At 39.8% G+C, this 16,788-nt stretch overlaps 1 protein-coding gene and 1 long non-coding RNA gene across 4 annotated transcripts in view; one reads left to right on the top strand and one right to left on the bottom strand.

Annotated features, from left to right (window-relative positions):
- The window catches only part of LOC147871839 (paired box protein Pax-2-like), a 207,225-nt gene that overhangs the window by 61,475 nt on the left and 128,962 nt on the right, over nt 1-16,788 (top strand). For all 3 annotated transcript variants that reach the window (XM_087360011.1, XM_087360009.1, XM_087360010.1), the window contains exon 3: nt 2,001-2,198. In XM_087360011.1, the coding sequence (XP_087216137.1) occupies nt 2,001-2,198 (198 nt within the window). The remainder of the gene's footprint in view (nt 1-2,000; nt 2,199-16,788) is intronic.
- LOC147871840 (uncharacterized) overlaps nt 1,418-16,788 on the bottom strand; it is a 137,643-nt gene continuing 122,272 nt past the window's right edge. The window contains exon 3 of the long non-coding RNA XR_015538258.1: nt 1,418-2,204. This is a non-coding gene — a long non-coding RNA (uncharacterized LOC147871840). The remainder of the gene's footprint in view (nt 2,205-16,788) is intronic.

Raw genomic sequence — 16,788 nt, forward strand, 5'->3', positions numbered from 1 at the left:
ACTTGGTCTAACAACACAGCAAGACACGAAACTTGGGGAACAAACCGACTTCTCGTACAATCATTGAAGCTAATGCCGGCCTAAGCACTGTGGTGTAGGCCGCGCCTGACTGGCAACTTAACTAAGCCACGAAATGGTTTCGTTCAAAAAGTCCTGCTCGTGAATACATTAACAGCGCATTCTAAAAGTTACTGACTATATTATTTTTAAACAGCCAGATCATATCAGTTCATTACCAGGCACCAAATCTGTTACAACTGAAAAGATTATAAATAGTCGAGAACTACGTGAGTATAGCCAAGAATTTTTACTGGATAAGGATCTGGAAGGAGACTGTCGTAATGTAAGTAAGGATCCTGTGGGCATTCATATGGAGCAACTGAGTAAAACTCAGTGATACCTCGGAACGTACGTTCGGAAACCAGGAATAGCATGTAAATTTGATTACGCGTAAGTCAGGTAGGTGTCAGCCGTGTGTGGGGCTATTTTGAATATACATCGGAAATGTTTGTCACACTCGCCCCCCCCCCCCCCCCCAATGGCCACATGTGACGACTTTCTTGTCTGTGAACGCTGCCTTTGTGCACTGATCCTGTCACGCAGTAATTAAGGCAGATTCCCGCTGCTTCGAGATTTCCTTTGGTCTTCGCCGCTTTGGAACCAGATGAAGGGATCGGCCCCTTTTCCTCAGACGTACAGCTGAGCTAACCGGCAACACTCAGCAGTTTTTAAGGTTGTTTAAAGACGCTGTATCGGTTACAAATGCGTTGGTTGGATCTCGAATAAGAAACACAGATTTTTTAAAACTGCCGCTTAGAATAAGAAAGAGATGGTAGGATACTATTAAACGTCTTGTCCAAGGACTCTCCATGGAAACGTATCAGGAGCTAAAGCCCTGCTTTTTATCTGCGGCCGGAGGAAAGAACTACCTACTACCGAGGAGAGCATAAATATAAATATGTATACATTTTCTAGCCACGGTGGTCTAGCGGTTAGAACGCTGGCCTTGTAATCCTGGGGTCTCGGGTTCGAATTTATAACTTGTGTTGGTCAAGGCCGTGGTCTAGGCAACACGGAGTTTTCCTCCGTGGCATCCCAACAATTACTCCATTCACACACAGAAGAAGGCAATGGCAAACCACTTCTGGATCATCTGCCAAGAACGTATATGAACAGGTCCCAGTCCGAGAAAAGGATGGAAGGATCCTGTTCATATGGACCTCTCCTCAGACAGAACACTACAAATAAAATAATAAAAATACATTTTCTAATCGTAAGGGCAAACAGTCTCAAAAGAAAATGTAATTGAAGTAAGAAGATCGTGGCTGTAGGCCTGTGACATTAAAATTTCCAAATTTGGTACAGATACATATTCCGTTGTCCAGACAGCATGGAATTTAACAAACCAGCAAGAAAATTACTTTTTTAATTAAAGTTTTATTTTTTATATTTTAGACACAGTCTTGATATATTTAAATGTGACAACTGCTTCGTTACTGGCACTAAAATGAGATTAACTCATTTTAAATGAATAATAATAACAATAATTATAATTTCATATATTTATATCTAGTAGGATAATTAGAGACGACTCTACATCTATGGTAAATCACATTTCAAGGTCACTACCTTAACTAAGTACACGTGTTTCTGCTTTTGTAAGGACATTTACAATAAATATTATATTTCATTTCCGGACATTTTATAACATTACATACAACCAATTTAATTTTAAATTTCCTCTATTCATAATATGTAGATTTTGTATTTTACATACGGACTGCGTTTCATTTGTTTCTTAATGTTATTTATTGATTTCATACGCCGTTTGTGGGTTTTATTACATTATTTTATATTATACTATTCTTTTTTAGTGCTGTCCTCAACTTTCATTTGTTTGGCCGTTGTCAAGTTTATAAATAAATTAATTGCACTCTTTTAATCCAGTTAATGAAATGGACACGAAACTACAGCCGTGATTGTTTGTTTCCGACCTGCAGATATTATGAGACGGGGAGCTTCAAAGCTGGCGTCATCGGCGGAAGCAAGCCCAAAGTAGCGACACCTCTTGTAGTGGACGCCATTGCGAACTACAAGCGTGAGAATCCCACCATGTTCGCGTGGGAGATTCGGGATCGACTCCTGGCTGAAGGCATCTGTTCGCAAGACAATGTTCCCAGCGTCTCCTCCATAAATAGGTGAGTCTGTAAATATAAAAAGGACGAAGGATATATTTTCGATGGTAGAGAAGTCACTTGTTAAGAGTCAAAGAATACGTACCTTGCTACAAGACATAGTAGAAAATTAACAAGTCTCTACGTGTCCCTCAAGACTCGTTAAGGCTTGCATGTTGTAAAGTTCTAAAAATGTTGATTATGAAATAGCAGGAGTGTCGAATCGTATATTTTCCTCAAATTATATCGTATCACTATGGATGGGATAACAGAATTGCTTAACACATGTCCATATATTTCATCATCTGCCAGGTACAATATCAGTTTTACATGTTTATCTCGCAGGGTTATACGTTTCAAAACTTATCTAAGATTTTCCAGCATGTTTTGGCATCGATTCCGTCAACCAAACAGTGATACATGTTTTAAGAACTATAAGGAATACCGGAATTATTTTAATATTTCGGGAAATTGTATAAGCCGCCCCTGATGATGACAATGACTACAAAACATTTCGGGTAATAAACTTAGATTATCTTTGCAACATATTACCTCTATGATCCAGCGTATGAGTAAAATTGAGATTGTTTCTAGTGGATAATAAAATATATATATTTATGTATTATATATTTTGCTTCAACGGAGCTGACGTAACAAGAATTATTATAACGAAACCATATTTGTCTCTCAAATCTGCGTTAATTAATAAAGAACCGTCCACTGAATGTATTTATTTTTGAGATAGAAATTTCTGATATATTTTCATCTCTCATGGTAATTGTATTCCCTCAGTACATTTGCAAAGATACATTATTATTTTTCACGAATTTTCAAAAATCATACGGGGTGGAGGGGGGACACAGCTACGAGTATTTTAGATTAGGGTTCATGGAAGAATTTCTTTTGAATTTTACATGTTCAAGGAAGATATATTACGCCGTGTTAGCCTACATTTCCAACAGCCTTGTTCTGTGAGTCGCAATATTAAAATATCCTAAATATTAATCACGCCAGGGAACCATTTAGGAACGGGAAGGTGACAAACCTTCGACTGAACATGGAGGTAAGTTGTGTGTTTTACGCTCCGGCCGCTTTACCCCGAGGGAAAAAGTAACAGTTTGTTCAACGGAATTACTTACTCATTCGGAAATTGTAGATCCTGAAACGATTTATTTGAAATTTTCATTAGAGTCCTGCGTATTGACTGGATGTGTTTTAATCTCGTCCTTGAAGCCTGGAAAATCTGAAATCCCCAAGACACCAGTCTATTACGCCACATCAGCGGGTAAATCTGTAGTGCTTCTACAAATGATTAAGTTTATTAAAAGCGATTTCAGCTGTAAAGGGCGCGATCACAGATGTTACATGTGACGGAGGTGTCAGGAGGGTGGGGTGGGGGGGTTATTCTACCCCCATCACTGCACATACAAGGGGTAGCCTGTCCCCAGAGAACATTTGTACGGAAAGTACTGGACCCTGGGGAAGGGCACATTTGGAAGGGCATAAAAGCTCTTCTTGTACTTTGATTACAAATATGTTAATAGGATGTGATTGGTTCACTTGAAATATGGTAACGTTATTGCACGTCTAGTCGCCGTGATGCTCACGGATTTCAGAACAGTCACGCAGTTACAGAAACCAACAAAATTAATTAGCATCAATATTTTTGGGCTTTGTCTATGGTATAAATAAATAAAATAGAAATAAAATAAAATACGACTCCCTCTTCAGATAAAAAGGAAAGGGTTGAAACCCTAGCTTTCGTGGTAGCTCAACCAAAGGGCCCAATAATGAGATTTTTTATCCTTTCCTTTTTACCTGAAGACGGAAGGAGTTACAGCTTCCGAAACATATTTTATCTTTATTTCTATTTGTTATTTAGACCATTGGTATTCAACCTTTTTTGTTCGCTTACCCCCAGATATAATTTCTCTTCAACTTTGTATCCCCCAAAGTTGTTGGTGTGTAATTCAAGTTATACATAGTATATAATCTACATCTAAAATAAATTACATTACTGATTATTCAGTGTTTATCATAAAATAATATATGTTTTAAAAATTTCACGTACCCCCTAAGATGTCTTCGCGTACCCCCAGATATAATTTCTCTTCAACTTTGTACCCCCAAAGTTGTTGGTGTATAATTCAAGTTATACATAGTATATAATCTACATCTGAAATAAATAAAATAAATTGCATTACTGATTAATCAGTGTTTATAATAATTTTTTTTAAATTTCACGTACCCCCTAAGACTATAGACAAAGTCCAGAAAAATGCTCACAGATTCTCAGGGACCATGATGACTTTAACCAAAATTAATTCGCACGACAACGTTCAGTGTGTAAATCCACAAACATGAAATGTCATCCGTCAGTCAATGCAGTTGGTTTAGACATAACCTCAAAATGACGTGTTCGTTTTATCCACTTTGCGTAAAGAACGCGGCAGGTAACAGTGTGGGCCAAATACTAAGTTATTAAACGTTAAACTTTGTGGTGGCAGATTTATGAACTCTGCAAGAAGCAGCTGGAGCAGGCACTCGTAAACCTCACACACATCCGCGTTACAGGCAGACGAGTAGACCGCCATTTTGTGGTTCCAGAAACCCAAACGAGCGAAACGGCGACGACCGAGTGAAATGTCGACCGCGGCGGCGAAGGGGAGGGGGCGAGGCGTCGCACGGCACAATTCTTCTTCTTCTTCTTCTTACTCCCTAAAGAAGAAAATTCATCCCTCCTTCGCCTTTACCTCATCATGGATCTACTACCCCCTCGTCCATTTCACCCCCTGCTTCTGCATTTCTCTCCCCCGCGCTTTGCATTCCTTCCTCCACGTCTCCATTCTATCTCCGCCTCTCCTGAAGGGACTCATCCTCTTAGAATCGTACACCACTTTACGCGGTACACTCACGTCCTACATCATCGGCTGTCTACCCCAGCGACCTCTCTGCAACCGCAAGGCTAGTCTATGTCCTCTGATTCGTAACCGGCTGTCTCTGTAATATTTTTAATTCCATTGCGTTTTCGCAGTCTTAACGATAGTTCACAGAGTCTGGTGGTATCAAGACCTTGTTCGGTTTCCTTCGTCATCTCATTTACTAAAACAGCTTTTCGTTCGTTAGATTATAGCTGTTTCTATCTTTTTTATTTATCGGTCTGTGTATTAAAATCTCCGGTTTAAGGCTGAGTGTTGCGTCTATTTCCACGTTTACCAAATGTTTAGTGTAATATTAGTTGGAATTTCACTTTAAATTAGGCCGTGGTCTAGGCAACACGGAGTTTTCCTCCGTGGCATCCCAACAATTACTCCATTCACACACAGAAGAAGGCAATGGCAAACCACTTCTGGATCATCTGCCAAGAACGTATATGAACAGGTCCCAGTCCGAGAAAAGGATGGAAGGATCCTGTTCATATGGACCTGTCGTCAGACAGAACACTAAATAATAATAAGATGAGGTGGTCTAGCGGTTAGAACGCTGGCCTTGTAATCCTGGGGTCTCGGGTTCGATTTATAACTTGTGTTGGGCAAGGCCGTGGTCTAGGCAACACGGAGTTTTCCTCCGTGGCATCCCAACAATTACTCCATTCACACACAGAAGAAGGCAATGGCAAACCACTTCTGGATCATCTGCCAAGAACGTATATGAACAGGTCCCAGTCCGAGAAGAGAAAAGGATGGAAGGATCCTGTTCATATGGACCTGTCGTCAGACAGAACACTACAAAACAAAAAAGTTGCGTTATAAAGTTTGATATGAAACAGTTAACTAAACAGATTCTTCATTAAAACTTTGCAGTTATTTATCTACGCATTAAATCAGATCGCCGTGAAAGGTTCAAATCAGGACGTTCATAGTTTGTATCCATTTCTAATGTTGCTAAAGAGATGAAATGAAGGAATGTGAGATGAGCGGAACATATAACACGAGTTGGGAATTTAGATGTTTAGAATAATTGGTAGTGTCTAGTGGGAGATATCAAAATAAATGCATTTAAAATAGAAACAAGTGGATTCAGCTGGCTTAGAATACGGTCCAATTTCGGAGTGTTGTGAAAACGATAACGAACCTTCGAGTTACACTTTTTAACGAGGTAAGCGACTGTAAGTTTCTAAAGAAGGACCCAGGTACGATGCTATTGGAATTGCTGGCCTCTGTGAATGAACTGTAGACTGGCTTATCCTGTACCTTGGTAGCTGATGTCTACGGCTACAGCGAAGTGGCTGCCTGCAGCCTACAGGAAACCTTCCTTCTTATCGATCCTCTCACCCCCTCCCCCTGCCCTTCCGAGCGCTCCAGACGTCGTGAGGGGGGAGGTTTCCTCCTTGGCTTCAAGAAGAACTCTGTAGGGATTTTATGTTGGGTTATGGAGGCTTTGGAAGCTTCTGTAGTTCCCATCTCTATAATCTAGCCGATATTGCAGCTGCCTGACGCGAGGTTTGGTTCACGTACAGCCCCCAAAATGTATCCGATATGGCACCCCGCTGAAATTTAGTACATAACTGATGGGATATTTTACTGGGCTGTTTCAACTGGAACATTTATGACATGGATTGGATGAGAATTTATTTATGAATGGTTAACTAAATAAAATAACTACTCAATCCACCGAGATTCGAAATGGATACATTTAGAATACAAGTCAGAATCGTTGACTGCTTTGTTACTGTTTTTTTTTATTTCGGACAAAACAGCAGGGAATGAGCGATAATTATTAATAACAATATTGATAAGGTGTACAATGCAGTGCAGAAATGCAGAAGAGCTTTAAAAGCCTCCTTTACTGTGTAACCGATACGGTCATTGATAGAGGGCAGTGCGATATTTTCGGCTGAAAGATAAGACGCACGGACGGACGGATAGGATATGTCCATAAAACATTCTTCGCTTATTCTAAAGCAGTGGTATTCAACCTTTTTTCTTCGCGTACCCCCAGATATAATTTCTCTTCAACTCTGTACCCCCAAAGTTGTTGGTGTATAATTCAAGTTATACGTAGTATATAATCTACATCTAAAATAAATTAAATAAATTACATTACTGATTATTCAGTGTTTATCATAAAATAATATTTTTTTTTAAATTTCACGTACCCCCTAAGATGTCTTCGCGTACCCCCAGATATAATTTCTATTCAACTTTGTACCCCCAAAGTTGTTGGTGTATAATTCGAGTTATACATAGTATATAATCTACATCTAAAATAATTTAAATAAATTACATTACTGATTATTCAGTGTTTATCATAAAATAATATTTCTTTTTAAATTTCACGTACCCCCTAAGATGTCTTCGCGTACCCCAGGTTGAATAACACTGGTCTAAAGCATAAAGAATTCGTATAACTTATTTTCGATTGCCTTGGTGACTTTGTGTTCCGAAATATTTAGTTTGTATTTTGAAATAATGCTATACCCTTTTTTATAAAATATTCAAATCTGATACAAATCTTTCTTTTATTCCTTGCATGAAACTCTTAAGAATAATTTGAAACTTGGCGCGTTCTGCAACTCGGCACGAGCTCATCGGCGTCCTTTCTCTAGCAGCTGGTCTGTACCTTCACTGCATATCTCGAAAGATTTCAAGACGAGTCGGGATCAGTTGTTACACATTCATTTATCATCAGTTCTCGCTCACTTCGGAATTGAAACTTCGGGATAGAAGTTACGCCGACACCTTAAAATATCCCGTTCCTTCTCCTGCGTGTTTCCTTTCCCACATCGACCGCGGATTGATGGAATAAAATGAAACGAGAGTAAAACTTGAGAAGATGGCGCAAAGAGGTTCTTAGCGGGGTAAATGGCGAGAAGTCAGATCATGGCAATGCTGGAATAGTCGGTCTGCTGGGAATGGTTTGCTCTCCTTGCCTGAAGCAACTCTGCCATTCCTACCACCGGGTGACCCTCAGCTTCATACTCGATTCTGCAAAACAAAAACCTGCTTATAACGGAACCCGCATATACCGAAACGTTACTCCGTTGAAGACAGGTTTTCCGGTGTAGCCGGGTTCACCACAGTTTCTACTTAGTCTTCGGTTCACTTACTTGGCGTTTTGATCATGGAATGGTTTTATATGTGACTTTTTATTTAAAAAAATAAGTATAAACGGTAATTGACCGATTGGTTTGTGTTAAAGAGATGCGTTGTGTTTTCTTGGAGGTAAGAATGAAACTTGTATTGCACAAAAGAACACTTGTTTGATGTTTGCTTACTTTGATGCAAGTTTCGTTTAGTTTACAAGGCCTAAAGCTCTCTGCATTGGCGTTACTAGGCAAAGTGTTCTCTATTAGAAGCTTTGCTGTCAACAGGTGCCTTTATGAACACTTAAAATATGTGTGTCGAAAACTTTGAAACAACGTATCAAGTACTGTGGATGTTAGTTCTCCTCTCGCTCTGAATTGAAATGTATGGGAAAGGAATACGTGATAAAATAGGAAGTGGTATAAATTAAGGGAACAAATGGGATAATGAATTGAGATACGAAAGATATCATTTCACGTTGAATTGCATTCGACCTTTTCTAATTGTCTTTAAATATGATTTGGATGAAATTTATGTTTCAAAAGAGGTAAAATTCAATGGCTTTGCAAGTGGAAATGAAAATAGGCGATATTTAAAATATATATATTAATATAAGGAATCCCAAAGGCATGTGTATGTTTTGTATAAAAATTATACAAAGTATCGTTAACAGTTTTTGTAGAATTCTATAAAATTAAATTATAATTATATTTAAAGTAAACGTCACAGCCTTCAAGAGACACAGTAAATCGGACATAATAAAGCCACGAACTCCATATTATGCGTTCACTTTATGCACCTTGTGCAAATAGCACACAAGAGCCATTATCAACGTTTCTTTTGTCGTCACGTTTAACAAAGTGTTCATGTTGAAGAACTTTGATTTCTGCTTCACTTGTCACTGGCAGAGATGGGCAATCATTTATAATATTCCACAGGGGTCAATGCAGACGTCAACACTTGGCCAGCGCCCCAGTGCACTTACTGGTACCCTCTCCAAGCCGGCACTGTTACTTCTAGTACATTGAACACGAGAACCTCCTCGTCCCAGCTGCATATTTATTTCGTTAAGGGCACAGCGACAGATGTCGCCTCCTGTCTGCGTTTGACTGGGACCGGTTTCCATCCAAATAAAGCTCTAAAGGTTTGAAAAACTATTGAATGTGTTACTTGACTCCAGAATCATATATTACTCTGCTTTCAAGTGCTTTTAAACCACGGCAAAGTTAGGGAAGGACTTGCCACGGGCTGGGCTTCGAAATTCAGTCAGACTTCTTTCTACATGGGCCCAATCTCGTCGATTACATTTTTTCATCTCTGTTAGGTCTTCAGTATCTGCCTTTTTGTCCGCCTCTCTATATCTCAGTTTCTCTATTAATGTATGTATGTATGTCTCTCTATACACGCAGATTTTTTTTAAAAATTAGTATCTTTATTTGTGTAGATGTACAGGTTAATCGTACGCCCAACCATCTTTATCCCACGACTTATCGCAATAAATTTTAAGGAATCTCGACCACAGCTTTAGTTATTAGACAATGTCAACTATTCGACACGAATCGAAGCACTGACTTTCACAACCTGGTCACTCACTTCACTAATTTGTCACTGCTATCAAATTACGTATCTACAAAACAATCAAAAACTTGCACACCTGATACAGAGGAATACGTAGTTAAACTGTAGTTCTCTAGTTATGACATGCAGTTGTAAAGGACAGAGGAGGAACAGAATGACAGATACAGAAATTGCAAACCCATGGCAGATTTACGGTTAGACGAACACAAAATGCTATAAACTTCCTGTCGATAACATAACTTAGTTTAACCCTTTGAAGACGAAGCTCGTCTAAATATTATTTAATAAATCAATCCGTACCGCGAAGAAAACACAACACTTCACCATTACAAATATCAACTAGTTAACCCTTTGAAGCCGAAGCTCGTCTAAATATTATTTAATAAATCAGTCCGAACCGCGAAGAAAACACTACACTTCACCATTACAAATGGCAAGTGGTTGACGCTGTTTAAGGAAATAATCCCTTTCTACTCTGAGAACAATCCGAAACCCAAACATACAAAACGCTGAGTTATTAACTGTGTGGTACACATAGTTACCACTGGGGTCTTAAAGGGTTAAGATATCACATCCACGAAGAGATGTGAAGATAGAATGGGCGAAGGTTGGATGACAGAAATCCGCGTAAACCTGAGGAATCCAAAAGTAGATTCTGCGCCAAGTGCAGGGATTACGTCGCCTGACTCGCGAAGACAAGGCGTTCCTCTTTGTTCGTGTGCGTCGAAGTTCTGTGGCTACCATCAGAACGTCCTCCTGTCGGTCCACTTGTGTAGTTCAGGTCGATGATTCACTCTGATTAATACATAACAAGCGTAATGTGTATCCTGAAGCAAAGTGATCAGAACAAGATTACAGCTTCGCTGTGTACCGAGCGGCTTTATAATAGCAGCAAAATCCAATCCCCTTATCTGGCGCAGAAAGCCCGCCCCAACGTGTAAGCAAGCTATGTAATGTCACAACATATTACCCCACTAGCGATAAGAGGCAGCAGGTCCCATCGAAATTAATTAATGGAAACAACAAGGCCTCCCCTCACCCCCAGCGCAACTTTAGCTGCCGTAGATCTATTGATTGCCTAAATGAAAGTGGACAGACCCACCCCGTCACTTGGTTATGTATGAGAACGTGGCAATGTCTTGTATAACAGGGCTACTCAGCCTCTCAGAACGCAGTCGTCTTCCAATTACAATACGGGGTTATTGTTCGAGAATGCTATACCTGACCTTCCCAAATATCTCCCGAAAAATTTACTATGCTTTATTATACTCATCGCCCTGACGATGGAGGCAGCAAGGACCTCTGAAACGTCTGTAAACTTTTACCAGACTACAATCTGAAATCTTACTTATCATACGAGGTGCGATCGGAAAGTTTAAAGACTGTGTCAATAGAGGGCGAACCGGATGTAGTACGAGCTTCTGCCGCTAGGGGATGCGGCCTACATTCATAGTGAATCAGTGTGCCAGCCGGCATCATCGAATTAGTATTTGTTTCTTAGTTACGGGCGTTTTGGTAGTGCATTACACCGACCCTCCTGCGATTTCGGAATGGCGTGTGCATCAAATTTTGCCAAAGACTCGCCAAAACGGCTACGGAAACCTATGAAATGCTAAAGCAAGCATTTGGGGAGTCCGCAATGGGTCGTGCACAAACTTTTGTGTGCCATTCACGTTTTAAAAATGGCCGAATCTCTGTCGATGATGACGAGCGTTCTGGACGACCATCTTCGAGCACAACGCCCGAAAATGTTACGAAGATTCGGCAGGCCATTCACGAAGATCGACGTCGTACCATCAACGACTTGTGCGACATTGTTGGGATAGGCTATGGGACCTGTCAGCTGATTCTAAAGGAAGAACTCCACATGCGACGCATCCTGTCTGAGGACCAGAAGCAGAATCGACTTCTCGTTTGTCAGGAGCTCAAAGATCTTGCAAGAACCGACCCCAACTTCCTTTCTAAGCTCCGTGTGACTTCTTCCTCTTCCCAAAGATGAAAATTCAGCTAAAGGGAAGGAGATTTGAGACGATAGAAGAGATTCAGGCAGAATCGCAGATGGTGCTTGACAGGCTGACAAAGAAAGATTTCCAGGGATGCTTCCAGGCTTGGCAGCGGCGCTGGGATCGTTGTGTTCACTCCCAGGGGAACTACTTCGAGGGTGATGGATGAATTTAATACCTGAGATAAGTGTACGGGTTTTTATAGGCGCAGTCTTGAAACTTTCCGATCGCACCTCGTATGACCATAATATTTAAATACTTCTTAAGGGAACAAATTTTGTTGATGTACGTCGATTGGATTGGGATGGCTCAGAATCATATAAAATTGTTGGGTTTGTGTTAGCAGTGTTAAATATTTGCGATCTGATATCAGACCGTTGTTTAAATATTTGTTTAACTACCACCTTAAAGGAATACGAGAACTAGATCGACCATCGAAGAGATGGAAGTATCAGTACGAGTACCCTGGACACTGAAACTGGTCACATGGGCGAGAATTTCCAGCAGCTGATAATGATGACCTCATTAATAATGAACGTTGCCGGCGAATGGTTCGCACACCTTCATCATCATAATCTTGAGAAATATCGATTCACAGAATTATTCTGTGTGTACCCTCCAAATGAAAAGCGAGGAATAAAGGAAAATCTCTTTTGGCGTCGCACCGAACTGGTACGTCTACTGCCTGAATTTGATGACGATGATTTTGCTAATGATGATTCACCTCTTTTCATGACGTCTGTGAGCTTTAATTCTATCAACACTTATCATTTTATAAACCTCGTCGCAGACTGGTTTAAGTCTCTTAGACCACTCTCAGTGCCTACTTACATAAATATTCTTCGCTTGTCAGCTTCTGGTCATATAAATATCTGTCAGCATTAGCCTGTGCAATATACCCCTACAATTTTACACGGTTTTCAAGTATTATAATACTACTTTTTGCCTGAAAGTGTTTTTATGTTGTCTTGTAAGCTGGTACTACCTTATCCGATGATGCAGAGTGCTCTTCTGATAGAATACACCGTCATTTAAGTACTACTTTCAACGTGAACCGACTGTCCTCTGACTGTTGTACCTGAAGTACATCCATCAAACAAGCAATTGATGAACTCGACTTCACGGCCCCGTGGGTCTCTCAGTCAGGGGCAGCTGTAAATGGCTGAATAGCCTACCCCTGCCTTCCTCCTTTGCGAGGATTTTAGATGCAGCTTTTCTGTAATTTAATAGGTTCGGTCGAAAGTATCCCCCAGCAGAATGGTCTGGTATAATTTCATTGCGGACCGTGTATGGACCGTGTACCTCAGGTTGCTAACGAAGCAGATGTAATGGGTTATATCTACTACTTGTTACGGTAAATTGGTTTTAGTTTATTTGGTCACAGGTTCTAAGAAAACCACGTCGTGTTGATATTTGCATGTTCTCTTGTCTTTAAAAGTAATAATATTTTACCATCGACATCTTGGTTTGGTCTCTTATCGTCCTCACCTATTCTTAAGGACGGGCTGAATAAAGAGAGCTGGAGGATGTAAGGAGTGAATAATTGCAAGAAGACTGCTTACAGACAAACCAGAGGAAAGAACACAAAGAAAGCAGAACGATAATTACCCCCAAAAATATTCAGTTCTGTTCGCTGCGAGGAAGGTAGAGATTTATTTGCAGAAGTAAGTTTGTTCTCAGATAGCTTCTTAATACGAGTCTACTCTGGGGTAAGGGTTCTCTTTTATGTGAAAACTTTGAACCTGCTGGCTTGTTTCACTTTATCTTTGTGCAAGGACGAAATGGACTTAAGCGATTATGAGAATGTCTATGTGTTTAACAAAGCGGTATATTCTTTCCTGCGTTAGGGAAACCATGTAAGACTTTCAGAATGGTTTTTGGCTACAAACATTTTAAAAACGTTTAAAGGTGACAACGAAGAATAGAGAGCTGATAGTACAAAAGGCAGGTACGGTGTCTCTGGGGACTGTACACCAAGAAAAGCTTTGTTATCCTCTGTCCTTGGTACATTGAAATGTGCAGATCGTCTGGGGGTTTACGTACCTGCTCAGTCCCCAACGAAATGCCGCTAGCCTTCTAGAAGAAAAAAAAAATCGTGTTTTAAATTAATAGACAAGTCAAGTAGGCATATATCATGTTTCAAAACCCGTTAAAATCAACGGGAATATAAACTGTTTAAAACTGCACGACTCGCGTAATGGAGCCGGAAGACGTCGGTAAGTAAACAGGCCATGTGTTGATCAGCTCTCGGTTTACGTGGGTTACAGGCATTTTTTTAGCCGTCCTGCCCATGTGGGGCATTTCAACCTTACGTACTGGAGCTCCTCCCCTGAGGTAAAGCCGGTCACTTACATCAATCTAGTGTCGAGGTTACAAATACATGGAGCTGTCCGATGGAGACCTCATACGCCTTACGTAAACGCGTGATGTGAAACATGTTCTTACCCTTAGAAGAATTTGAAGTTGTCACAGCGGTGAGTCCGAAGATTTCTGTCTTCTGGGTCGTTGCGCCGTGTAGTCTCGTAGAAGTTTACCGACGTTTCAGAGGTCATACTGCCTCCATCATAAGACACCCTGATCATCTCATTGAAAAATGAAATAGAAGTAATGTAATATAACAAGCTCAATCAGTTTTATATGTTATACCGTATTGAACACACACAAATTCTTTCTTTTTTTAAGTAGGACTAATTTTGTGAATATGAATAAAAATTAATTTCTCCCGGAAGATCTTAGTGTAGAGCCTCAATAATATATTTATTTGAATCCCGTTTAGTAGTTTGTGGAAATGTAAGCGTACAAAGCTCGAACTGACGGCTGCTACCCCTCCCTGTTGTGCTTTCATTTCCTGAAATATTCGTAAGAACCTGAAGAGTTCTGTGTCCGCTGTCAGTTTGCAGGTGGCATCCCATCAGCTGTTATTAAAGCTATGAGCTGTTTGATTAGCCCTTAGCAAACAGCGCTTCGAGCTAACAGCCAGGTAACCATATGTCGCTCTCTGGGTGACGACGAGTTGACAGTCTGAAGCCTGATCACTGCAGATCACCTTTAATTATTTTTGAAGCTCTGGTAAAAATCACAACCATTGTTTATTCTACAGGGTGCTCCAGTTAGAACGCCACCGATCTTAAACAAATACCATACATGCCGTGTCCAGTAATATATGTAAAATCCTGTCTGATCGGTCTTCCTGTTTCGTCAGCTGTAAACCTGTTCAGAACAGGTGTTTATTAATCCCGATACCTGATTTATATGAATGAGTTGCGCGCGTTTTGATGGCATCATATCATATGACAGTGTTTCAGATATAAACACGTACTTTTAACTAGCTTCTTATCTATTAACTTTTCAAGGAAGTAAGCTTAGGTACACTTAAAATTATGCACTATCTGGACTTTTTCTATAGTCCTTGTTTAAAATAAAAAAAACACGACGTTTCGGAGGCTGGCTCTGTTTCCGTCTTCAGGCGAGAGTTATCTATTCAGTTGGGTCCGTTGGGTAGAGCTAGTCTCCGTCACTGAGAAAAGCCCAGATATTCCATAATTTAAAGTGTAATCCACCATCGTCACAACGCTTTAGAATTGAGCTTAGTTAGCTTGCTAAGTAGCTAACTAGATTCCCTACCTAAAGCCTCGTCACTTTTATCTCGTCGTCCGTCATAAGTGCCAAAGCAAACAGTGGCCAGTCGGAGTGCCCTGTAGATGCTGGGAAAACATTGTCACATTCATAATTGCGTAATTATTACAGTCTCTCTTTGTTCTTCCTGCAACACCATCTTTGCATGCGCGGGATTTCTGCAACAAAATATATTTGCTCCAATGGAAATATTGAAACTGATGTTAAATGAAGTTTTGAAAACGTGGACAGGTTTGTATTATGTTAGGACTTTGTTCGTTAATGGGTTTTTTTGATGACGATAGCGAATCTTTGGATCCTGTAACAACAGAGAATTTAATTCTAAAGTTTTCTGGCTGTAGTAAGCGTACATTACATTTAATATTGCTGGATTTCTGGACTTTGTCTATCGTCAAGTGTTCTGGAAGTAACACCTTTTGGAAACTGGATGTGTTTCCGTCCTGTGTGAAGAAATGTGGAGTATAACTGTTTAGCTATGACCGTTATAAAAAGCTAACTTCAGTTCAGCGGACAATCATAGTAATTTTAAAATATAATATTAAAACAGTCCTATTTGTATCTCTTTGTTATTAGTATGATCAAATCAAGAAGGATAAGTTGAGAGAGACATGTGGGATTTATAAAAATGTGAGAAATACGTACAATATTTTAATTGGAAATCCTGAAGTAAAGAGACTATTCGGAAGACCTAGATGTAGACGGAAATATAATGGAACTTAGGGGAGCACAGTGAGTGGATGTGAATTTGATTAATTTGCCTCAGGGTAAGGACAGACTGCAATGAGCATTCGGTTTCCGTAAAAGTCGGGGTATTTTCGAGCTACTATCAGCTTCTCAGAAATTACGCTGCTCCATTGTGTCCCTTATGTATTTGTTTTCACATGTGGAAAGGCCCTCTTTTAAAATACTGTAGATGTTTAAGTAAACATTGTACTGGGACCTGTCTGCATGAAACCGCTTACCTTTGAGCAGTTGACAGTTGCTTTACTAGCCATAAAGTTCTTGAGTTCATCACAGTATTCACAGAATGCCACTATTATACCACGTCGAAAAAACTTTCAATAGAAGGGATATGTATAATAATGACAAACTTGTGTCTTGCAGTTTTACAACGAAAGTTTTTGGAGAAATTTGATATAATTGGATTTGAGTTTCATATAAGAAGCGTTGATTGTGAATACAGACAAATGTGAAATTGTCCCCGAAGCATTTAGATTCCGTGTATCTTATTTAATCGAAATATTTTGTTAAGTATCGAGATAAAATATTTGAATAGACTAAATGGATGAAAATTAATTTCTTTGTCCTGTTTTCGTTCTACGCATTTTGTGCAAAGACCGTATAAAATTAATGAGTGTAGCTCAGGTTAAA

The sequence above is a fragment of the Zootermopsis nevadensis genome, unplaced genomic scaffold (genome assembly GCF_977971745.1).
Source record: "Zootermopsis nevadensis isolate Lab colony 2312 unplaced genomic scaffold, Znev_1.0 Znev_ptg000037l, whole genome shotgun sequence".
NCBI lineage: Eukaryota > Metazoa > Arthropoda > Insecta > Blattodea > Termopsidae > Zootermopsis > Zootermopsis nevadensis.